General features: G+C 50.4%; 1 protein-coding gene across 5 annotated transcripts in view; it reads right to left on the bottom strand.

Annotated features, from left to right (window-relative positions):
* Positions 1–25,216, bottom strand: part of LOC309556223 (cleavage and polyadenylation specificity factor subunit 1-like) — a 62,014-nt gene that overhangs the window by 20,644 nt on the left and 16,154 nt on the right. For all 5 annotated transcript variants that reach the window (XR_014225309.1, XR_014225310.1, XR_014225311.1 and 2 more), the window contains exons 9-19: positions 23,702–23,843; positions 16,317–16,495; positions 16,035–16,171; positions 15,771–15,945; positions 15,409–15,615; positions 9,926–10,006; positions 9,704–9,841; positions 9,471–9,623; positions 5,102–5,218; positions 4,452–4,542; positions 1,956–2,040 (exon numbers count right to left, since the gene is read on the bottom strand). Coding sequence is in view for 2 of the 5 variants with exons in the window: in XM_082258621.1 (XP_082114747.1) it covers positions 1,956–2,040; positions 4,452–4,542; positions 5,102–5,218; positions 9,471–9,623; positions 9,704–9,841; positions 9,926–10,006; positions 15,409–15,615; positions 15,771–15,945; positions 16,035–16,171; positions 16,317–16,495; positions 23,702–23,843 (1,505 nt within the window). In the remaining 3 variants the exon portion in view is untranslated. The remainder of the gene's footprint in view (positions 1–1,955; positions 2,041–4,451; positions 4,543–5,101; positions 5,219–9,470; positions 9,624–9,703; positions 9,842–9,925; positions 10,007–15,408; positions 15,616–15,770; positions 15,946–16,034; positions 16,172–16,316; positions 16,496–23,701; positions 23,844–25,216) is intronic.

Raw genomic sequence — 25,216 nt, 5'->3', positions numbered from 1 at the left:
CCTAAAACTGCTGCAAAAACACAGACCTTCAATCAAAAGTACTGCCCTTCTAAACACAGGCCTTCAACTAAAAACCTCCATCTTCCTCAACATAGACCCCCAACCGAAAAAAACACTCATACAGTCCTCCTGAACACAGATCCACCATACTGAATTCCTGAACACAGACCTTCAACCATAAACCACTGCCTTCTTGAACACAGACTTTGGTATTACAGCACACAGACCATTAATCGAAAACAACCAGCCTCATTACTGAGCACCAACCCACTGAAGGTTGAACCCTCATTACTAACCATAGAACTTCAATCAAATTCATGGCCTCATATTAAAAAAGAGACCTTCAACCAAACACCACTGGCTTCACTCCTGAACACAGGCCTATGACCAAGAACCATTGGCCTCACTCCTGAACACAGGCCTTCAAACCAAGGACTGCTGGCATCAGTCCTGAATATAAACCTTCAACTAGGAACCTCTATTCACACTCCTGAACACAGACCTTCAACCAAACACCACTGGCCTCACTCCTGAACACAGACCTTGGACCAAGAACCACTGGCCTCACTCCTGAACACAGACCTTGGACCAAGAACCACTGGCCTCACTCCTGAACACAGACCTTGGACCAAGAACCACTGGCCTCACTCCTGAACACAGACCTTGGACCAAATACCACTGGCCTCACTCCTGAACACAGACCTTGGACCAAGAACCACTGGCCTCACTCCTGAACACAGACCTTGGACCAAGAACCACTGGCCTCACTCCTGAACACAGACCTTGGACCAAGAACCACTGGCCTCACTCCTGAACACAGACCTTGGACCAAGAACCACTGGCCTCACTCCTGAACACAGACCTTGGACCAAAAACCACTGGCCTCACTCCTGAACACAGACCTTGGACCAAGAACCACTGGCCTCACTCCTGAACACAGACCTTGGACCAAGAACCACTGGCCTCACTCCTGAACACAGACCTTGGACCAAGAACCACTGGCCTCACTCCTGAACACAGACCTTGGACCAAATATCACTGGCCTCACTCCTGAACACAGACCTTGGACCAAGAACCACTGGCCTCACTCCTGAACACAGACCTTGGACCAAGAACCACTGGCCTCACTCCTGAACACAGACCTTGGACCAAGAACGACTGGCCTCACTCCTGAACACAGACCTTGGACCAAGAACCACTGGCTTCACTCCTGAACACAGACCTTGGACCAAGAACCACTGGCCTCACTCCTGAACACAGACCTTCAACCAAACACCACTGGCCTCACTCCTGAACACAGACCTTCAACCAAACACCACTAGACTCACTCCTGAACACAGACCTTCAATCAAACACTGATTTTACTCCTGAATATAAACCCTTAACTAGGAAACACTAGTCTGACTCCTGAACGTAGATCTTCAACCAAACACAAACCTTCACTACTGGAATATACTAATTACTCATTAAAATAAAGCAGCATTCTCCCAGGGACCCAAAGGCAGAGGAGGAGGGGCCATCCCAGGGACCCAAAGGCAGAGGAGGAGGTGCCATCCCAGGGACCCAAGGCGGAGGAGAAGGGCCATCCCAGGGACCCAAGACGGAGGAGGAGGTGCCATCCCAGGGACCCAAGGCAGAGGAGAAGGGCCATCCCAGGAACCCAAGGCGGAGGAGGAGCGACCATCCCAGGGACCCAAGGCGGAGGAGAAGGGCCATCCCAGGGACCCAAGGTGGAGATGTTTCAGAGCTGGTTAGGGACAACATTGCCCAAAGGGTGAGTTGGCTTTCCTAGTACTAATCTTGCCAGAGACAGGGCTTATACCCCCTGTAAGGAAAAGGAGACATTCTGTTATTAAGCGCTATTAGCTGATGAGGATGAAAATGGATTACAGAAAGCTGGAACACTGATCATTATTTCCCATCAGCCTGGAAGATGACAGAACTGGGTACACTACCTGGTGTTCGGGATTGTCTCCCAGCTGACAGGTGAGATTAGCTGGATGGAAAACGCCTCTTGGATAGGTGGCATATAGCGATCGTCTACAAGAACAAATAAAAAAAAAAGAAGGACCCCTTGAGTTGTACAGAAATCCCACACAACACAGAGAAGAACGTTAAACGGCTTTGGACAACATGAAACCATTGTAAGATGTGACCAAGAGAGAAGGTAGGTGACTACAGGGAGCACAAGAGAGAAGGTAGGTGACTACAGGGAACACAAGAGAGAAGGTAGGTGACTACAGGGTACACAAGAGAGAAGGTAGGTGACTACAGGGAACACAAGAGAGAATGTAGGTGACTACAGGGAACACAGGAGAGAAGGTAGGTGACTACAGGGAACACAAGAGAGAAGGTAGGTGACTACAGGGAACACAAGAGAGAAGGTAGGTGACTACAGGGAACACAAGAGAGAAGGTAGGTGACTACAGGGAACACAAGAGAGAAGGTAGGTGACTACAGGGTACACAGAGAGAGAGAAGGTAGGTGACTACAGGGAGCACAGAGAGAAGGTAGGTGACTACAGGGAACACAGGAGAGAAGGTAGGTGACTACAGGGTACACAAGAGAGAAGGTAGGTGACTACAGGGAGCACAGAGAGAAGGTAGGTGACTACAGGTAACACAAGAGAGAAGGTAGGTGACTACAGGGGACACAGGAGAGAAGGTAGGTGACTACAGGGAACACAAGAGAGAAGGTAGGTGACTACAGGGTACACAAGGCAGAAGGTAGGTGACTACAGGGAACACAAGAGAGAGAGAAGGTAGGTGACTACAGGGAACACAAGAGAGAGAGAGAAGGTAGGTGACTACAGGGAACACAGGAGAGAAGGTAGGTGACTACAGGGTACACAAGAGAGAAGGTAGGTGACTACAGGGTACACAAGAGAGAAGGTAGGTGACTACAGGTAACACAAGAGAGAAGGTAGGTGACTACAGAGAACACAAGAGAGAAGGTAGGTGACTACAGGGAACACAAGAGAGAAGGTAGGTGACTACAGGGAACACAAGAGAGAAGGTAGGTGACTACAGGGTACACAGGAGAGAAGGTAGGTGACTACAGGGAGCACAGGAGAGAAGGTAGGTGAATACAGGGAACACAAGAGAGAAGGTAGGTGGCTACAGGGGACACAAGAGAGAAGGTAGGCGACTACAGAGAACACAAGAGAGAAGGTAGGTGACTACAGGGAACACAAGAGAGAAGGTAGGTGACTACAGGGTACACAGGAGAGAAGGTAGGTGACTACAGGGAGCACAGGAGAGAAGGTAGGTGAATACAGGGAACACAAGAGAGAAGGTAGGTGGCTACAGGGGACACAAGAGAGAAGGTAGGCGACTACAGAGAACACAAGAGAGAAGGTAGGTGACTATAGGGAGCACAGGAGAGAAGGTAGGTGACTACAGGGAGCACAGGAGAGAAGGTAGGTGAATACAGGGAACACAGGAGAGAAGGTAGGTGACTACAGGGAGCACAAGAGAGAAGGTAGGTGAATACAGGGGACACAGGAGAGAAGGTAGGTGACTACAGAGAACACAGGAGAGAAGGTAGGTGAATACAGGGGACACAGGAGAGAAGGTAGGTGACTACAGGGAACACAGGAGAGAAGGTAGGTGACTACAGGGAACACAAGGGAGAAGGTAGGTGACTACAGGGAACACAAGAGAGAAGGTAGGTGAATACAGGGAACACAGGAGAGAAGGTAGGTGACTACAGGGAGCACAGGAGAGAAGGTAGGTGAATACAGGGAACACAGGAGAGAAGGTAGGTGACTACAGGGAGCACAGGAGAGAAGGTAGGTGACTACAGGGAACACAAGAGAGAAGGTAGGTGAATACAGGGGACACAGGAGAGAAGGTAGGTGACTACAGGGAGCACAGGAGAGAAGGTAGGTGAATACAGGGGACACAGGAGAGAAGGTAGGTGACTACAGGGAACACAGGAGAGAAGGTAGGTGACTACAGGGAACACAAGAGAGAAGGTAGGTGACTACAGGGTACACAAGAGAGAAGGTAGGTGACTACAGGGAACACAAGAGAGAAGGTAGGTGACTACAGGGAACACAAGAGAGAAGGTAGGTGACTACAGGGAACACAAGAGAGAAGGTAGGTGACTACAGGGAACACAAGAGAGAAGGTAGGTGACTACAGGGAACACAAGAGAGAAGGTAGGTGACTACAGGGAACACAGGAGAGAAGGTAGGTGACTACAGGGAACACAAGAGAGAAGGTAGGTGACTACAGGGAACACAAGAGAGAAGGTAGGTGACTACAGGGAACACAGGAGAGAAGGTAGGTGACTACAGGGAACACAGGAGAGAAGGTAGGTGACTACAGGGAACACAGGAGAGAAGGTAGGTGACTACAGGGAGCACAGAATATTTGAGGATATCAGACACAAGGACATGGGGGGATGGAATAGGAGACCATACAATATGTCCCCTGGGCTCTGCTCACCTCTCTCCATGGTCTCAAACTCCTTCTCCTCCCCAGTCATGCGAGGGATCCGAGAACACGTGTCATGTACGCTTGTGACAACTGCATACACCTGGAACAGCAGAACAAGCAATGGCAGCGTTATGACCCAACAGATTATATTCATCTTCATATTCTGTATACAACCATTCATTGGCCTCCATTCACACACTAAGGCAGGCGACTTTAGATGGGTGTGACCTGGATGTGACTTGTTGTCCCTCTGCAAAGTCGGACCCCACTGTTGCATGTAAAACATTCAGGTCCAACCTTCATGCAACCTTTCAGAGTTAACATTGAAGTCTATGGCCCTCAAGTTGTAGGAAAGTTGACCCAAATCAGTGCATGAACTACTTTGATGTCACTGGGACTTTAGGTCGCACATATATGAATGAATGGCTATCATTGGAAAACATGGGGAATGACTTGTCATGTGACTTTAATGTCACATGACAAGTTGCGCAAGTGGGAATGGGGTCTTGATGATCTAAATCAGAGAGCCCCACCAGGACAGACCAGTTAGGCTCCATTCACACTTGTATGCGACTTTTGGGTAGAACTTTGGACCAATACTGTGCAGTGCGGGGACCTCACAAATCTCCTTCCACAGGTGGGTCAGGCTAATGTCTCACCTTGGACTCCACATGATAGGACACGTAGTGCGCCGTGCAGCGAAGCGGAATCTTCCGGACAGGCCAGGGAGCGTCATAGGATAAGTAAGCAGGAAGGACGCTGATCCGTAATTCACCCTGCAGAACAAAACAGACGCTATAAAAACGTTCCCACAAAGCAGCAGAACTCCCCGCCTTCATTTCCTGTGTGCGGTTCTAATCCTTCCCCCAGCATGGGGACACAGGGACCTTCCAAGAAATGGCCTTCAAGTATCTCTTCCTACCCCTGCCATCGCCCCATAGATTTCACTGAGAGACACACAGAGGGGACCCCCCCCCCCCATACTGCTCCTCCTGCATCCCTACTGACTGAGAGACACACAGAGGGGACCTCCCCACCATACTGCACCTCCTGCATCCCTACTCACTGAGAGACACAGAGAGGGGACCTCCCCACCATACTGCTCCTCCTGCATCCCTACTGACTGAGAGACACACAGAGGGGACCCCCCCCCCCATACTGCTCCTCCTGCATCCCTACTGACTGAGACACACAGAGGGGACCTCCCCACCATACTGCTCCTCCTGCATCCCTACTGACTGAGAGACACACAGAGGGGACCCTTCCCACCATACTGCACCTCCTGCATCCCTACTGACTGAGAGACACAGAGGGGACCCTTCCCACCATACTGCTCCTCCTGCATCCCTACTGACTGAGAGACACACAGAGGGGACCTCCCCACCATACTGCTCCTCCTGCATCCCTACTGACTGAGAGACACACAGAGGGGACCTCCCCACCATACTGCTCCTCCTGCATCCCTACTGACTGAGAGACACAGAGGGGACCTCCCCACCATACTGCTCCTCCTGCATCCCTACTCACTAAGAGACACACAGAGGGGACCTCCCCACCATACTGCTCCTCCTGCATCCCTACTGACTGAGAGACACAGAGGGGACCTCCCCACCATACTGCTCCTCCTGCATCCCTACTGACTGAGAGACACAGAGGGGACCTCCCCACCATACTGCTCCTCCTGCATCCCTACTGACTGAGAGACACACAGAGGGGACCTCCCCACCATACTGCTCCTCCTGCATCCCTACTCACTAAGAGACACACAGAGGGGACCTCCCCACCATACTGCTCCTCCTGCATCCCTACTGACTGAGAGACACACAGAGGGGACCTCCCCCCCATACTGCTCCTCCTGCATCCCTACTGACTGAGACACACAGAGGGGACCTCCCCACCATACTGCTCCTCCTGCATCCCTGACTGAGAGACACAGAGGGGACCTCCCCACCATACTGCTCCTCCTGCATCCCTACTGACTGAGAGACACACAGAGGGGACCTCCCCCCCATACTGCTCCTCCTGCATCCCTACTGACTGAGAGACACACAGAGGGGACCCCCCCCCCCCATACTGCTCCTCCTGCATCCCTACTGACTGAGAGACACACAGAGGGGACCCTTCCCACCATACTGCTCCTCCTGCATCCCTACTGACTGAGAGACACACAGAGGGGACCCTTCCCACCATACTGCACCTCCTGCATCCCTACTGACTGAGAGACACAGAGGGGACCTCTCCACCATACTGCTCCTCCTGAATCCCTACTGACTGAGACACACAGAGGGGACCCCCCCCCCCCCCATACTGCTCCTCCTGCATCCCTACTGACTGAGAGACACACAGAGGGGACCCCCCCCCCCATACTGCTCCTCCTGCATCCCTACTGACTGAGACACACAGAGGGGACCTCCCCACCATACTGCTCCTCCTGCATCCCTACTGACTGAGAGACACACAGAGGGGACCTCCCCACCATACTGCTCCTCCTGCATCCCTACTGACTGAGAGACACACAGAGGGGACCTCCCCCCCATACTGCTCCTCCTGCATCCCTGACTGAGAGACACAGAGGGGACCTCCCCACCATACTGCTCCTCCTGCATCCCTACTGACTGAGAGACACACAGAGGGGACCTCCCCCCCATACTGCTCCTCCTGCATCCCTACTGACTGAGAGACACACAGAGGGGACCCCCCCCCCCATACTGCTCCTCCTGCATCCCTACTGACTGAGAGACACACAGAGGGGACCCTTCCCACCATACTGCTCCTCCTGCATCCCTACTGACTGAGAGACACACAGAGGGGACCCTTCCCACCATACTGCACCTCCTGCATCCCTACTGACTGAGAGACACAGAGGGGACCTCTCCACCATACTGCTCCTCCTGAATCCCTACTGACTGAGACACACAGAGGGGACCCCCCCCCCCCCATACTGCTCCTCCTGCATCCCTACTGACTGAGAGACACACAGAGGGGACCCCCCCCCCCATACTGCTCCTCCTGCATCCCTACTGACTGAGACACACAGAGGGGACCTCCCCACCATACTGCTCCTCCTGCATCCCTACTGACTGAGAGACACACAGAGGGGACCCTTCCCACCATACTGCACCTCCTGCATCCCTACTGACTGAGAGACACAGAGGGGACCCTTCCCACCATACTGCTCCTCCTGCATCCCTACTGACTGAGAGACACACAGAGGGGACCTCCCCACCATACTGCTCCTCCTGCATCCCTACTGACTGAGAGACACAGAGGGGACCTCCCCACCATACTGCTCCTCCTGCATCCCTACTGACTGAGAGACACACAGAGGGGACCTCCCCACCATACTGCTCCTCCTGCATCCCTACTCACTAAGAGACACACAGAGGGGACCTCCCCACCATACTGCTCCTCCTGCATCCCTACTGACTGAGAGACACACAGAGGGGACCCTTCCCACCATACTGCACCTCCTGCATCCCTACTGACTGAGAGACACAGAGGGGACCTCTCCACCATACTGCTCCTCCTGCATCCCTACTGACTGAGAGACACACAGAGGGGACCCTTCCCACCATACTGCACCTCCTGCATCCCTACTGACTGAGAGACACAGAGGGGACCCTTCCCACCATACTGCTCCTCCTGCATCCCTACTGACTGAGACACACAGAGGGGACCTCCCCCCCATACTGCTCCTCCTGCATCCCTACTGACTGAGAGACACACAGAGGGGACCCCCCCCCCCCATACTGCTCCTCCTGCATCCCTACTGACTGAGAGACACACAGAGGGGACCCTTCCCACCATACTGCTCCTCCTGCATCCCTACTGACTGAGAGACACACAGAGGGGACCCTTCCCACCATACTGCACCTCCTGCATCCCTACTGACTGAGAGACACAGAGGGGACCTCTCCACCATACTGCTCCTCCTGCATCCCTACTGACTGAGAGACACACAGAGGGGACCCCCCCCCCCCCATACTGCTCCTCCTGCATCCCTACTGACTGAGAGACACACAGAGGGGACCTCCCCACCATACTGCTCCTCCTGCATCCCTACTGACTGAGAGACACACAGAGGGGACCTCCCCACCATACTGCACCTCCTGCATCCCTACTGACAGAGACACAGAGGGGACCTCCCCACCATACTGCTCCTCCTGCATCCCTACTGACAGAGACACAGAGGGGACCTCCCCACCATACTGCACCTCCTGCATCCCTACTGACTGAGAGACACACAGAGGGGACCCTTCCCACCATACTGCACCTCCTGCATCCCTACTGACTGAGAGACACAGAGGGGACCTCTCCACCATACTGCTCCTCCTGCATCCCTACTGACTGAGAGACACACAGAGGGGACCCCCCCCCCCCCCATACTGCTCCTCCTGCATCCCTACTGACTGAGAGACACACAGAGGGGACCTCCCCACCATACTGCTCCTCCTGCATCCCTACTGACTGAGAGACACACAGAGGGGACCTCCCCACCATACTGCACCTCCTGCATCCCTACTGACAGAGACACAGAGGGGACCTCCCCACCATACTGCTCCTCCTGCATCCCTACTGACAGAGACACAGAGGGGACCTCCCCACCATACTGCACCTCCTGCATCCCTACTGACTGAGAGACACACAGAGGGGACCTCCCCACCATACTGCTCCTCCTGCATCCCTACTCACTGAGAGACACACAGAGGGGACCTCCCCACCATACTGCACCTCCTGCATCCCTACTGACTGAGAGACACGCACAGAGGGGACCTCCCCCCCATACTGCTCCTCCTGCATCCCTACTGACTGAGACACACAGAGGGGACCTCCCCACCATACTGATCCTCCTGCATCCCTACTGACTGAGAGACACACAGAGGGGACCTCCCCACCATACTGCTCCTCCTGAATCCCTACTAACTGAGACACACAGAGGGGACCTCCCCATCTGCATCCCTACTGACTGAGAGACACAGAGTGGACCCTTCCCACCCCTCCCCACCATGCAAAGAAAGGTCTTCTCACCTGCCGGTTGAAGTAAAGGAACCCTCTGGGGCAGTTGACGTTGTGGAAGGGGGCAAACGATTCAATGGATCCATCGATGGTCATGGGGTGCAGGCGTAGGGCGCCACGGTTGGTGACTAGCAGCCAGTGAGGGGAGGGGCCACATATGAACACCTAAGAAGTAAAGAAAATGTGAGTGACAACCTATAATCTGACCCCCTTGACTGAACACCTTCCTGCAAGTGATCACTCACCCCTGAATATCCATAGATGTCCTGGAAGAACCGAAATCGTGCAACGCGACCACGGGCGCCATGATCCTCCACCGATCCTTCAGGCTTCTTCTTAGACTGTTTCTGCTTCTTCTCCCTGATATTTATATTATGAGGAACCTGGAGGAGAAGATTGAGGCGCAGACTTGAAGAGAAGTCCTTCTAGAGAAGAAGTTTCATCAACAGATTTTTATCACTACTCACCTTTCTAAATCGAACTTTCAGATTCCCTTGAGAGTCGTGTGCAAACGCTTCATAGATCAGCAGCTCAGAATCCACGAGGACCTGCCAAGTCACAGCATAGTTATACAGTGGGTGTCTGAACCATACAACTGCAACGGGGGGGCAGAACAAATGTGAATACAGGGATGCACATACAGGTGGACGGCCCTGATAAATTGGACCAATACGGCAACAAAAGTGAGTACACCCCTAAGTGAAAATGTCCACATTGGGCCAATTAGCCATTTTCCCTCCCCGGTGTCATGTGACTTGTTAGTGTTACAAGGTCTCAGGTGTGAATGGGGAGCAGGTGTGTTAAATTTGGTGTTATCGCTCTCACTCTCTCATACTGGTCACTGGAAGTTCAACATGGCACCTCATGGCAAAGAACTCTCTGAGGATCTGAAAAAAAGAATTGTTACTCTACATAAAGATGGCCTAGGCTATAAGAAGATTGCCAAGACCCTGAAACTGAGCTGCAGCACGGTGGCCAATACCATACAGCGGTTTAACAGGACAGGTTCCACTCAGAACAGACCTCACCATGGTCCACCAAAGAAGTTGAGTGCCGTGCTCAGCGTCATATCCAGAGGTTGTCATTGGGAAATAGACGTATGAGTGCTGCCAGCATTGCTGCAGAGGTTGAAGGGGTGGGGGAGGGGTCGGCCTGTCAGTGCTCAGACCATACGCCGCACACTGCATCAAATTGGTCTGCATGGCTGTCATCCCAGAAGGAAGCCTCTTCTAAAGATGATGCACAAGAAAGTCCGCAAACAGTTTTCTGAAGACAAGCAGACTAAGGACATGGATTACTGGAACCATCTCCTGTGCTCTGATGAGACCAAGATAAACTTATTTGGTGTCAGATGGTGTCAGGCGTGTGTGGGGGCAACCAGGTGAGGAGTACAAAGACAAGTGTGTCTTCCTACAGTCAGGCATGGTGGTGGGAGTGTCATGGTCTGGGGCTGCATGAGTGCTGCCGGCACTGGGGAGCTACAGATCATTGAGGGCACCATGAATGCCAACATGTCCGGAGGTGTTCTATCTAGGCCAGGGGTTTTTCTGACCATTCCTCAATCTACATATTGCTAAATTTTCCCTCCTCCAGACTTTGTCTGCTGGAAGCTGAACCCCTTTTGGTTTTCCCTGTTTAACAATCTTGATGGTATGCGACTCTAATTGTAGCATTTTTTGACTGATAACAGGCACTCGGCCACTCCAGGCATTGTGTGGGACACACTAAAGGCATTTATTAAAGGCTTGTGTATACCAGAGGTCTAGACCATTAAATCTAGTACTAGACAATGGGCAGCAGATGCTAGTGCAGCGGTAGAGCGGAAAGGAACTATATACAAACACCCAACACTGAAAGTGAGAATAGATGGTTGAATGCACAGAAGATGTATCGTGAGCTACAACTCCAACAAGCAACCAGTTAACAGTTCTTTGCCTCTCAGGCCTATTTTTAGGAAGGGGGACAGTCAGGGTATATGCTGGCCGTCATATCTAGAGCCTAGCGCCCATCATCAGTCATACATAGAATACTAACTCGCACAGGGGAGGTGGTCACTGATACTCCACCCATTCTGCAGGAATTTAGATCCTACTTTCAGGATCTTTATTCTTCCAAGGTGTCCTATGACAAATCTGAATTCGTGACATTTTTGGCTGACATTTCTTTTGCCTCGGACAGGAAGATGCTCAATGTTCCCATTACTTTAGGGGAGTTGCAGACTGCCTTGGCTACGTTCTCAAATTCTAAGGCCCCTGGTATTGATGGCATACCGATGAAACTTTATAAGAAGTTTAGTGGTGTTCTTTTGCCGGAGCTTCTGCACACTCTTCTAGATGCTCAGAGGAGAGGCTCACTGCCACGGTCTATGTATGAGGTGGTGGTTGTTCTGCTGAAGCCCAGGAAAATCCCTGAGTGCCCTGTGTCCTATAGACCTATTTCCCTTTTGACAACTGATGAATGCCAACATGTACTGTGACATACTGAAGCAGAGCATGATCCCCTCCCTTCAGAGACTGGGCCGCAGGGCAGTATTCCAACATAACGACCCCAAACACCTCCAAGATGACCACTGCCTTGCTAAAGAAGCTGAGGGTAAAGGTGATGGACTGGCCAAGCATGTCTCCAGACCTAAACCCTATTGAGAATCTGTGGGGATCCTCAAACAGAAGGTGGAGGAGGGGAAGGTCTCTAACATCCACCAGCTCTGTGATGTCATCATGGGGGAGGGGAAGAGGACTCCAGTGACAACCTGTGAAGCTCTGGTGATCTCCATGCCTAAGAGGGTTAAGGCAGTGCTGGAAAATAATGGCGGCCACACAGAATATTGACACTTTGGGCCCAATTGGACATTGTCAATTACACTGTTATACAAGCTGTACACTCACTACATTACATTGTAATGGACCATACCACTGCAGAGGGAAGTATAGTTATATATGAATTTAGGATGGAACATACCTCTGTAAAAGGGAAGTGGAGTTACATATAAATATAGGCAGATGGATCATACCACTGCAGACAGAGGTCAGCTTATAGAAAAAACATAGGGGGGAGGACTATACCACTGCAGACAGAAGTCAGGTTATATAGAAAAACAGAAAGATGGACCATACCACTGCTGAGGGAAGTCACATTATAGTACATATACAGCGCCTTGAAAAAGTATTCACACCCCTTGAAAATTTTTAACATTTTCTCATGTTGCAACCAAAAATGTAAATGTATTTTATTGGGATTTTATGGGATAGACCGACACAAAGTGGCACAGAATTGTGAAGTGGAAAGAAAATGATAAATGATACAAATAAATCTGTGAAAAGTGTGGCTGCATTTGTATTCACCCCCCTTTACTCTGATACCCCCTATTAAAATCTAGGGGAACCAATTGCCTTCAGAAGTCACCTAATTAGTAAATAGAGTCCACCTGTGTGTAATGTAATCTCAGTATAAATACAGCTGTTCTGTGAAGCCCTCAGAGGTTTGTTAGAGAACCTTCGTGAACAATCAGCATCATGAAGGCCAAGGAACACACCAGACAGGTTAGGGATAAAGTTGTGGGGAAGTGTAAAGCAGGGTTAGGTTATAAAAAAATCTCCCAAGCTTTGACCATCTCACGGAGCGCTGTTCAATCCATCATGGGAAAATGGAAAGAGTATGGCACAACTGCAACCTTACCAAGACATGGCCGTCCACCTAAACTGACCGGCCGGGCCCCTACCAAGACATGGCCACCCACCTAAACTGACCGGCCGGACGTTTGACCATCTGTTGTGGCATTGTCCGTGTGTGCGTGGATTTTGGGCCCAGGTTGTCCAGTTCCTCCACGATCAGATGGGTGCTCCTGTGACACTCGACCCCGGATTATACCTTTTGGGGCATTTCCAGATGTTGAGATGAACAAACACATGGTTCAGTTCTTACATGAGACCCTCTTTCTGGCCCATAAACTCCTGGCTAGGAGTTGAATTCAACAGGCTGTACCTACCTTGGCAGCATGGATCAACGAAGTTAATACTACTCTCCCCTATAAGAAAATCATTTATATCAACAGGGGGTGCCCTGGCAAATATCAAAGTGTGGGATCGGTGGCTTCATTCTCATACCACTTGTACGTCTTGATTACTACTGTACTGTTCAGATGCTTGTGAATAGTTTCTTTGCATTTGTTTTTTTCAGCCGTTTCTTGTTGTGTATATCTTGAGCTGTTTTCGGTACACAATAAAGTTGTTTTGATTTAAAAAAAAAAAAAAACTGACCGGCCGGGCAAGGAGAGCATTCATCAGAGAAGCAGCCAAGAGGCCCATGGGAACTCTGGAGGAGCTGCAGAGATCCACAGCTCAGATGGGAGAATCTTTCCACAGGACAACTATTAGTCGTGCGCTCCACAAATCTGCCCTTTATGGAAGAGTGAGAAGAAGAAAGCCATTGGTGGAAGAAAGCCATAAGAAGTCCTATTTGCAGTTTGGGAGAAGCCATGTGGGGGACACAGCAAACATGTGGGGGAGGAGCTCTGCTCAGAGGAGACCAAAACTCTATGTGTGGGGGATAACTAACTCTGCACATCACCCTGATCCCACCATCCCCACTGTGAAACACGGTGGTGGCAGCATCATGGTGTGGGGATGCTTTTCTTCAGCAGGGACAGGGAAGCTGGTCAGAGTTGATGGGAAGATGGACGGAGACAAATACAGGACAATCTTAGAAGAAAAGACTTGAAACTGGGGTGGAGGTTCACCTTCCAGCAGGACAACGACCCGAAACATCCAACCAGAGCTACAATGGAATGGTTTACATCAAAGCATATTCATGTGTTAGAATGGCCCAGTCACAGCCCAGACCTAAATCACATTGAGAATCTGTGGCAAGACTTGAAAATTGCTGATCACAGACGCTCTCCATCCAATCTGACAGATGAGATATTCTGCAGAGAAGAATGGGCAGAAATGTCCTCTCTAGATGTGCAAAGCTGGGAGAGACATCCCCAAAAAGACTTGCAGCTGTAATTGGAGGGAAAGGCGGTTCTACAAAGTATTGACTCTGGGGGGTGAATACAAATGCAGCCACACTTTTCACAGATTTATTTGTATCATTTATCATTTTCCTTCCACTTCACAATGATGTGTTACTTTGTGTCGGTCTATCACATAAAATCCCAATAAAATACATTTACATTCCTGGTTGCAACAGGACAAAAAGTAGAAAATTTTAAGGGGTACGAGTACTTTTCAAGACACTGTAAATATAGGCAGATGGAAGTCACGTTACATATAAACATAGGCACAGATGGACCATACCACTGCAGGAGGGAAGTCAGATTATATAGAAACACAGGCAGATGGACCATACCACTGCAGGAGGGAAGTCCAATTATATAGAAACACAGGCAGATGGACCATACCACTGCAGGAGGGAAGTCAGATTATATAGAAACACAGGCAGATGGACCATACCACTGCAGGAGGGAAGTCAGATTATATAGAAACACAGGCAGATGGACCATACCACTGCAGGAGGGAAGTCAGATTATATAGAAACCTAGGCAGATGGACCATACCACTGCAGGAGGGAAGTCCAATTATATAGAAACATAGGCAGATGGACCATACCACTGCAGGAGGGAAGTCCAATTATATAGAAACATAGGCAGATGGACCATACCACTGCAGGAGGGAAGTCCAATTATATAGAAAATGCAGGCAGATGGACCATACCACTGCAGGAGGGAAGTCCAATTATATAGAAACACAGGCAGGTGGACCACACCACTGCAGGAGGGAAGTCAGATTATATAGAAACATAGGCAGATGGACCATACCACTGCAGGAGGGAAGTCACATTACACACAAATATAGACAGGTAGACCCCCTCTGTTAAAGGGATTGCAAACTAACAAGTTATAGCGAGGAGCCCCAGACAGACAGTGAAAACTCTGCCTCAGGTGATATCTTACCAGTAAATAAGGGCGACTTTGTCGGTTTCCCAGACCCACCAGCAGAACCTCCTTCACCAGGGGAATTTCACTTTGCCTTGTTACTTCTTCTTTTCGGACTTCTCCTTGAGTAATGGGCTGTCCAAAGGAACTATCCACAAGAACTTTCAACCCCACTGGGAAATTCTTGACGAGGAAGACCAGACGCCACTCGGGGACTTGGTAGATCTGCGTAGAAAGATCTTGGTCAGGACTGGACAGCTTATGATAATGTTGGCTTTAATCTGGACAACTCAGGGTTGCCAAGAGCCTGCAGTGCATATGGAACTGTTGATTCTTCTCAACAGATCTCCCAAAGACCCCTTCACCTCCCAGGATCTCACCTCCATTATACCATTGTCTCTGACCACTACACACCAGTGTGTCGGCTCAGCCTTATACTGGGAAGAATCACGATCTGCGTTGGGATTATTGCTCCTACGAGATTCGTCCTTACTGGGGCTGGACGGGAATCCTGAATCTCCATACAGCATCTCGTCCTCGTCATCTACAGAGCGGCTGACACCATACACAAGATGAATGATCAGTGGATATACGACAGACATACCTCAGTTTTTGCACTATCCCTCTACCACTGCAAGTCTCACCTGATCTCCTGCAACAGGCTGTCTCCTTCAGATACACTCTGGGGGGCGCTGTCTTCCTTCACCGGGGCAGATCTGGTCTCTGTGGTGAACATACCACTGACGTCACGATAAATGCAGACAGCGATGACCTTCGATTGCTGGGCAGAGACATAATAAAGGGGGAGCTCTACATTAGGATGGTACAAAGTAGAGGCAGAAGGAGGCAGAAGCGAGGATCCCATTACTACCCCCCTCCGCCCAGCAGCCTGTAACATGCCCAGGGCAGTGGGGACATCTACTCACATAATGTATGCTGGGTTTCTGTAGAGCGAGACGATGAGATTTGCCTCCATATGTGTCACTTTTTAGCTGAAACATCGCCAACTGGCCTTCCGAACTAAGAATGACCACATAGGGGTCCGCCACGGTACAGTGAACAATGGGGGAGCCCAGATCCACCGGGATGAAGTGCAGCTGATTCACTGAGACACAAAACAGACACCATTGACAGGTTTTAGTGAACATTTGCAGAGAGGCCAAGAAAAAACTGAGGGCAGATACAACTTTAACCACTTAAGCCCCTGAGGATTTGGCTGCTCAAAGACCAGGGCCTATTTTGCGATTCGGCACTGTGTGACTTTAACGGACAATTGCACGGTCGTGCGACGCTGTACCCAAATGAAATTGACGTCCTTTTTTTCCCACAAACAGAGCTTTCTTTTGGTGCTATTTGATCACCTGTGCGATTTTTACTTATAAACAAAAAAAGTGACAATTTTGAAAAAATAATATTTTTCACATTTTTTTATATTAAATTCTCAAAAAAAAATGTAAAAATCTAAATTTTTTAACTTTTTAGGCCAATTTGTTTTCTGCTACATATTTTTGGAAAAAAAAAAAAATCGCAATAAGCGTATTTTGATTGGTTTGCGCAAAATTTATTGCGTTTACTAAGGGAAAGATTTATGTCATTTTTATTGTTTTTTTTTCTACTAGTAATGGTGGCGATCTGCGATTTTTTTTGCAGGACTGCGACATTGCGGAGGACAGATCGGACCCCTGACTGACATTTTTGACACTTTTGGGGGTACCAGTGACATTACTACAGTAATCAGTGCTATACATATGCACTGTTACTGTCAAAATGACACTGGCAGGGAAGTGGTTAACTTAATTGGTGATCAGTGGGTTAAATGTATCCCTAGGGGCGTGTTTCTAACTGTGGGGGGGCGTGGCTAGTGATGTAACCACAGAGACATACAATCCTGATGCAAGTATAGTCTCTGCACTTACACCAGGGAGAATGACGGACGGCTGTGTTTACATCAGCCGTCTGCATTTCTCCCTCTCCAGCGGGAGATCGCGAGTGACCGGCGAACATCGGAGCCACCGGTCACACGCGCAGGGATGCCCGCGAACGAGCGGGGGCGGGAGCACGTCTCCAGCGGCGCGCGCTCGCCCCCTACAGGCTCCTGGACGAGCGACATAGTACTACGTCCGTTTGCCCAGGAGCGGCTGACTGCCGCAGTAAATATACCGACGGCGGTCGGCAAGTGGTTAAAGTAACAGTTTCGTTGCCAGAGCTGTTTTTGCATACATGGGATTTTTGACTTACCGTAAAATCCATTTCTCTGGTGTTCATTGACAGACACAGCTCCTGATTCTTTTTAACCATTGGGTTATACTGCCCCCTACTGGAGTAGGACACTAGGCAGTAAAAAGCTTGACTACACCTATGGGCAGGCCCAGGGGGTATAAACCCACTCTCAGCTATAGGTACTCAGTTTTGTTACAAGCAGTGTCAGATGAAAGCCAACTCCTGAGGGCTGGGTGCTGTGTCCGTCAATGAACATCAGAGAAATGGATTTTACGGTAAGTCAAAAATCCCATTTTCGCTTTCATTCATTGACGGACACAGCTCCTGATCTTCATAACCATTGGGATGTCCCAAAGCAGTGTTAAACATAAGGGTGTGGGAAAACAAAAAAATTCCCAAAGCTAAACATAGCCAACCAGGTAACATGGAGCTCACCTGAGAAAACAACACACCCTCGAAGAGGATCAGGTCCTCTAAACAGCAGCCTGCAAAACCTTGCGGCCAGAAGATGCAAACATATTAACTTTATAAAAGTGTACACAGACAACCAGATGGCCGCCTTGCAAACCTGCATCACTGATGCCCAATGACGGAAGGCCCAGGAGGCACGAAGTGCCTGAGTAGAGTGCGCCTTAACAGGGAAAGGAGGAACCTGACCCCTAATTGAATTGGCCCGAATTACTGTCTGTCTGATCCATCTGGAAATGGTGGCAGCAGAAACGGTCAACCCTTTTCGAGGTCCAACAGCGAGTACAAATAGTGACTCCCTATTTTCACTTCCTAAAAGACTCCGTAGCTGCCAGTTAAACCCTGATTGCCCAAACCACATCCAGGGAATGCAGAGCAATTTCCTTAGGATTTATAGGCCTGGGACATAGGGAAGGCAACACAATGTCTTCATTCAAATGGAAATCAGAGACGACCTTTGGAAGGAACGAAGGACAGGGATGAAGAACCACCTAAGCTTTGAAAACCATCAGGTAAGGTGGACAAGACAATGCCGCCAGCTCCGACACCCAGCACACAGAAGTAATAGCCACAAAAAAGGCCACCTTCTGGCACAACGTAAGCAGGGGAACCTCCCAATATTTTCGAAGGGAAATTCTGGAAAACTGACACCACCAATTTGAGGACCCATGGCGGCAATGGAGACCGCACCAGAGAGTCAAGCTCCCTGGATAAAAAGGTACACACCAAGGAAAGTGTGGCCAATGGACGTTGAAAGAAAACAGCCAAGGCCGAAACCTGGCCCTTGATGGTACTCAAGGCCAAGCGCTGCTTAACCCCATTGGAGGAAAGCCAAGATCCAAGCCACCGAAAAGGAGCCAAGGGAGAACCCCAAAAGACTCACACCACGCAATGTACATCTTCCAAATACAACTGTAGATCTTCCTAGAGGTAGATTTTCAAGCCTTTAACAGTGTAGAAATCACTGATTCAGATAAACTTCTGTCCCTCGGCTTTCAACAGCCAAACCGTTAAAACCAGCGACTGTAAAGCAGGATGGAAGATTGGTCATTGAGACAGCAGATCTTCCCTGAGAGGAAGTCTCCAAGGAGCATCAGCGACCAGCCGTACCAGATCGGCGTACCAAGACCGGTGAGGCCAGTCTGGAGCCACCAGACCAGAAAGACCGGAATCCCTTACTGCCTCGATCCTGCACAGGAGTCTTGACAGAAGTTTGAGAGGGGGAAAGGCATAAATCAGACGATAGAGACGCCAAGGAGCCACTAAATGCGTCTGCAGCATCAGCCAAAAGATCCCGAGACCATGCCACAAACCTCTGTACCTTCCATGGAATGTGTACAGCAGAGAGGGCTGGAACGATCGTTCTGCCCACCTTAGAATGCCAGCTACTTTCTGATCCACCAGGGCACATCTTGTGCCCCCATGGTGATTGACATAGGCCACGGCCGTGGCATTGTCCGATTGAATTCATTCCGTTCACCCCTGAAGATGAATTGTCCAAGGATCCAGAAAGTCTGATCGCTCGGAGTTCCAGTACATTGATCAGCAGTCTGGATTATTCCCGAGTCCAGACCCCCTGAGCACAAGCTGTGCCAAGGATGCCTCACCTCCTGGACAGGCTGGCATCCTTGGTGACAACCGCCCAGTACAGGGGGAGAAGGATATCCCTGTCGTAGTGCCGGAGAATGAAGCCACCCTTAGAGACTGTGGTTTCTTGTCCCATTTCACCAGAATCTCTTTTTGCAGAGATCTCATGTGGAATCCACCCAGATAGTCCAGTTTTGTGGATGGAACCAGAGCAGATATCTGAAGGTTCAGAATCCAACGGAACTCCCTCAGAGATCACAGAGTAATCTCCAAGGTGTCCAACAAAACAGTCGGAGACTCAGCTCGCAGAAGATAGTCCACGTAACCCAGTACCACAATCCCCCACTAACACAACAATGCTAGCACCGGGGCTAACACTTTGTGAGGACCCGTGGAGCAGAGGTGAGACGAAAGGTAAACGCCACAAACGGATAATGCTCCTCACCCACGGCAAAGCGGAGGAAGCGCTGGTGACCGGCACATATTGGAATGTGAAGGTAGGCGTCCTTGATGTCGATAGAAGCGAGAAAATCCCCCAGATGTAAGGACGTCACTACCAGGCGAATGAACTCCATTCGAAACTTCTGTACCCGCACAAAGCAGTTTAGTATAAAAAGAGAAAAATAACCGCGCTAAAGTGAATAATATATAAAGAGCAGTGACTTCAAGTGCGACCACACCCTCAAATAATGTATAGAAAAATAAGCCGCGCTGCGTGATGTGGGTAAACAAAAAATTAATGTCCAAACAAAAATCAATGTCCCAAATATCAACTTGATTGACGCTGAAAACAGATCACACTCCACGGTCTCTGTAGGAAATGTGCTTACCGGATAGCCACTAAAATCTGCAAGATTCATATGCTGAGATATAGTCACAGATCCGGGAGATGGGAGTTGTCAAAGTCCTCAGCGAATATTGTGAATAATATGCAAAAGAAAGAAAACTTGCATAGTGTAATACCGTAATTTATAAATTTCCACCACCAATATGGAATCCCTATCAATTGTGCAGCAGCTCACCAAATGAATAATGAGTAAACGTGGATAGCCCAGTGTAAAAAAAAGGAATGTGGAAACAAACCACCACCAATTGTGAAGCCTCTTACCGAAAAAATAAGTCAAATGAGCAAATAGGTTAATCCAGATCGCCAAGAAACCAGAAACGTCACTCAAAAGCCCTATAGGCCTCTTACCAGATGACAAATAATCCAAGCAGTAGATCTAATAACGCTTTCCCATCATACGTGAAGCTCCGGGACCAACAGCATCAATGGTGTTTACTATGAACTCAGTACTAGGATGTAGCCCGAGGGAAAGAGAAAGCGCCAATAGTGTAATAAAATAATAACTGGTTTATTGATTAAAAGGAAAAACACTCTCAAACATTGTAGATAAAATCGCGATGGATGGGAGCCGCCGGCCGGACGGCAAAGCACATCCGCTCCTAGGATAACTTCCGGGATGACGTCAGCACGCCGCGACCTGACGGCGTTTCGTCCAAGAAGACGTTATCAAAGCAGTTTAGTGCCTTGAGAATTGGACGTACCTTGCCTTGCTTTCAGGGAACTGTAAACAGGTTTGAGTAAAATCCCTGAAAACATTCTGAACCCAAGACCAGGACAATCACCCCATTAAGTCCTTGTACCAGAGAGGTCCACGGATCCGGAAATCAGCGAAGACATCCCCCCACTCCAGATACAGATGAGGGCGCCCCTTAATGCAGAGGAAGCCTTGTCCGCAGGTCTGGAAGAGCCCATCGTGGCTTGCCAGACCAGGTTTGTTTGGATCCTCCAGAGGATGCCCCGAAAGGCTTTGAGCCCTTGTCAGTTGGCCCTGAAGGATTTTTATCCCTTGAGGGACGAAAAAGGCCTCTTATGAGCAGAGAAGAATGGCCCACGTCTACGACAGGGCTCCCTGCCCTCAGTAGGCTGCGGAAGAAGAGTACTCTTCCCCCCATGAGACCCTTAATGAGGTCATCCAAGGAAGCTACAAACAGGCGATCCCCCCAAAGGGGAGATCAGATAAGGCCTTTTTAGAAGCCTGGTCCGCAGACCAGCATTGTCAGCCAGATAAGACTCCGAAGGACCACGGCTGATACAGACAGCCTAAAATCAAAGGAGCCGCATCCAAAGAGGCATCACAGATAAACTGTAGCCCTTGGATCAACTGACCAACCAGCCTTGCAAAGACAGGGAGAAGCTGTTTCCCCACCAGGTCCTGGCGTAAAAGTTTAGAGCACTCGTCAGGGTTTGCGACACCAGGGCAATAGTAAACACTGGCCTAAGCTGAACCAGCCATAGTGAAACATATGGCGGGCCAGAGCCTCCGCTCTCCCATTACCAGATCTTTAAGGCCAAGGATTCCTCAACTGGAATGAAGGAAGCTTTATTTAACCTGGAAACTAGCGAGTCCACTACAGGTGGGACCGTCCACTTATTAAGCAGGGAATCCCTAGAAGGATATCACATAGCAAAACGCTTAAAGACCACAAGAGTGCGTTTTGGACAACCCCACTGTTATGTGACAATGTTTTCAAAGTAAGCGGGAAAGGGGGAACACCTCCGCCACAGTGGAGGACCTGTGGTGCCAAAAGGGACCGGCGCCTCCGACACAGCATTTCTGCCATGTTTAAAATGTCACGCTCTGACACAATCCGTGCATCCACCAGTGCCTTTTCACGCACAGCTAGAGGAGCAGAGGAAACATCCTCACTGTCTGAGCACTCAGGGTGCATGGACGCAGATCCAGTAGGAAAAAAATCACCTTAAAAAAAGGAAAAAATTGCCAAGACCAGAGATCCCAGCAAGGAACGAGGTCCCTACTCCTGACTAGGCAGAAAAAAAAAACTGCGTGCCTATAGCTGAGTGTGGGTGTATACCTCCTGGGACTGCCCATAGGCGTAGTCAAGCTTTTTCCTGCCCAATGTCCTCCTCCTGTAGGGGGCAGTATAACCCAATGGTTAAGAAGAATCAGGAGCTGTGTCCGTCAACGAATGAAAGAGAGAAATCAATTTTAGGCCTTAAGATTACCCAAAACCCCAAACATGATATATTTTCTGAAAGCAGACACCCTAGAGGAGTGATGGAGAACCTTGGCACCCCAGATGTTTTGGAACTACAGTGTGGAGCAGCAGGAAGGTGAGCGGGGTCGTGACTGGAGCAGAGCAACTAGCAGATGACACACGTAGTGTGCAACATGGGAACACTATAGCAGAAGGTGAGCAGAGACTGTAGAGAGGACTGAGAGGCAGAGGATCTGCAAAGCTGGGGGACCAGAGCAGGTGGTGCGCAGCATGGGAGCAATATAGCAAGAGGGGGATGCAGACCTAAGAGAGGAGGATCAGCAGAACTAGGGGTTACTACTGAGCAAGGGATCAGCAAAGCTGGGGGTACTACTGAGCAAGGGATCAGCAAAGCTGGGGGTACTACTGAGCAACGGATCAGCAAAGCTGGGGGTACTACTGAGCAAGGGATCAGCAAAGCTGGGGGTACTACTGCACAGGGGATCAGCAAAACTGGGGTTTACTACTAAGCGGGGGATCAGCAAAGCTGCGGTTTACTACTGAGTGGGGGATCTGCAAAGCTGGGGTTTACTACCGAGTGGGGAGAATCAGCAGAGCATGGGGTACTAATGAGCTAATGGAACTGCTGAACTTGGGTGGTAAAAAGCTGAGGATCGGCTGAACGGGGACACTGATCAGAGAAGCATGATGAAGCGGTAGGCGTATTAAATGTGCATTAAAGTAGAAGCGGGGTAGAAGCGGGGTGGAAGCAGGGTGGAAGCAGGGTGGGGGAGGAAGCAGGGAGGAAGCAGGGTGGAAGCAGGGTGGAAGCGGGGAAGAAGCGGGGAAGAAGCGGGGAAGAAGCGGGGAAGAAGCGGGGAAGAAGCGGGGAAGAAGCGGGGAAGAAGCGGGGAAGAAGCGGGGAGGAAGCGGGGAAGAAGCGGGGAGGAAGCGGGGAGGAAGCGGGGAGGAAGCGGGGAGGAAGCGGGTGTATACGAGTCCTGAGCATGAAGCAGCAGATCCCGGCACTCACCTCCCTCTAGCAGACGGATGCCCAGGGGGGACACTTGTACGATGTATTTATTGTCTCCGATGTTCCCAGCGTACACAGTGGGGCCCTGTGTGGCGAATCCACTGGTGTCCAGTTCCATGATTTCCTGTCCAGTCTGGAGGATCTGCAGGAGGACAGAAGAAGAAAATGCTCTATGATGCGAAATCGTACTGCCGCCATCTCCCGGCACAGCAATCCAGGACCGCGCGGAACATTTGTGGGGAGAGCATGGTGAGCCATGGCGGAGATCTGTAGTGTGTGTGTGTGGGGGATGGTGAGGGCTGGTCTTCGGTGGATAGTGAGCAGTGGCAGTTGCTGGTCACATGATGTGGTAATACAGAAGAAAAGGAAGAGATTCACTTCACCGTCACACTGACCACACCGGACCCGCTCCGTGGACCAACCAGCAGGCAGCTGACATTTCACACTGTCCTACTTGTAAATTTACAAACGTCTGGATGCAAATTGATGTCATCAGAATACAAAAAGCTTCATGGTTCAGGACACGCCTACTTAGGGGAACCCCGAACCCCCCCCCCCCGATGCGTTTCTCCTTAGTATGTTACTCTGGTTTTCTGGTGAAACACGTCAGTAAGGGATTCCAGTAGCGGGACTTGTGATTGGTTTGTACGGCGAGGGTGGGCGGCCCCCAATCTGTCGGCACCTCGTCTCCTCACTATACAAGCTTCAGGAGCCGCGATTTCTCTTCTCATATACAAGTATACGCCCCTTTCCCATGGGCGGACCAATCAGACCACCCACTGCCCGCTATGGAGCGGCGGAGGTCAAAGGACATTGACACCCACTCCGCTAAAAATAGATCTGATCAGATGGATAAGGACAGGCGTTCCATTTCCATCCAACCGCCCCATAGAGGAAAGCAGGCCGTGTCTGCGTCCGCTCTGCATCAGCAGACACAGACCCGTCACCCGTCTGCTCAGCGGGGATCAGCGGACGCAGACATGGACCCGCCACCCGTCTGCTCAGCGGGGGATCAGTGGACACAGACCCGTCAACGTCTGCTCAGCGGGGGATCAGTGGACACAGACCTGTCAACGTCTGCTCAGCGGGGATCAGCAGACACAGACCCGTCTGCTCAGCGGAGTTCAGCGGTCAAGGACCCGTCACCTGCCTGCTCAGCAGAGATCAGCGGACACAGACCCGTCACCCGTCTGCTCAGCGGAGATCAGCGGACAAGGACCCATCACTCGTCTGCTCAGCGGGGATCAGTGGACACGGACCCGTCACCTGTCTGCTCAGCTGGGATCAGCGGACACGGACCCGTCTGCTCAGCGGGGATCAGTGGACACGGACCCGTCACCCGTCTGCTCAGCGGGGATCAGCAGACACAGAGCGATGACACGACTGCTCAGCATCCCTCAGTCCCAGTACCAGTGACACCTTCTTCCTTACATCTCCTGATTGTACACCATTCCTCAGTCCCGGTACCAGTGAGGAGGACATGGAAGGGAGCTCCCCTCCCCAGCTCCCATTCTC

The sequence above is a fragment of the Pelophylax lessonae genome, assembly GCF_965119305.1.
Source record: "Pelophylax lessonae genome assembly, chromosome: 5".
NCBI classification, from domain to species: Eukaryota; Metazoa; Chordata; class Amphibia; order Anura; family Ranidae; genus Pelophylax; species Pelophylax lessonae.
The sequence above is the reverse complement of the archived record's forward strand: the minus strand, read 5'-3'. Positions and strand labels throughout refer to the sequence as shown.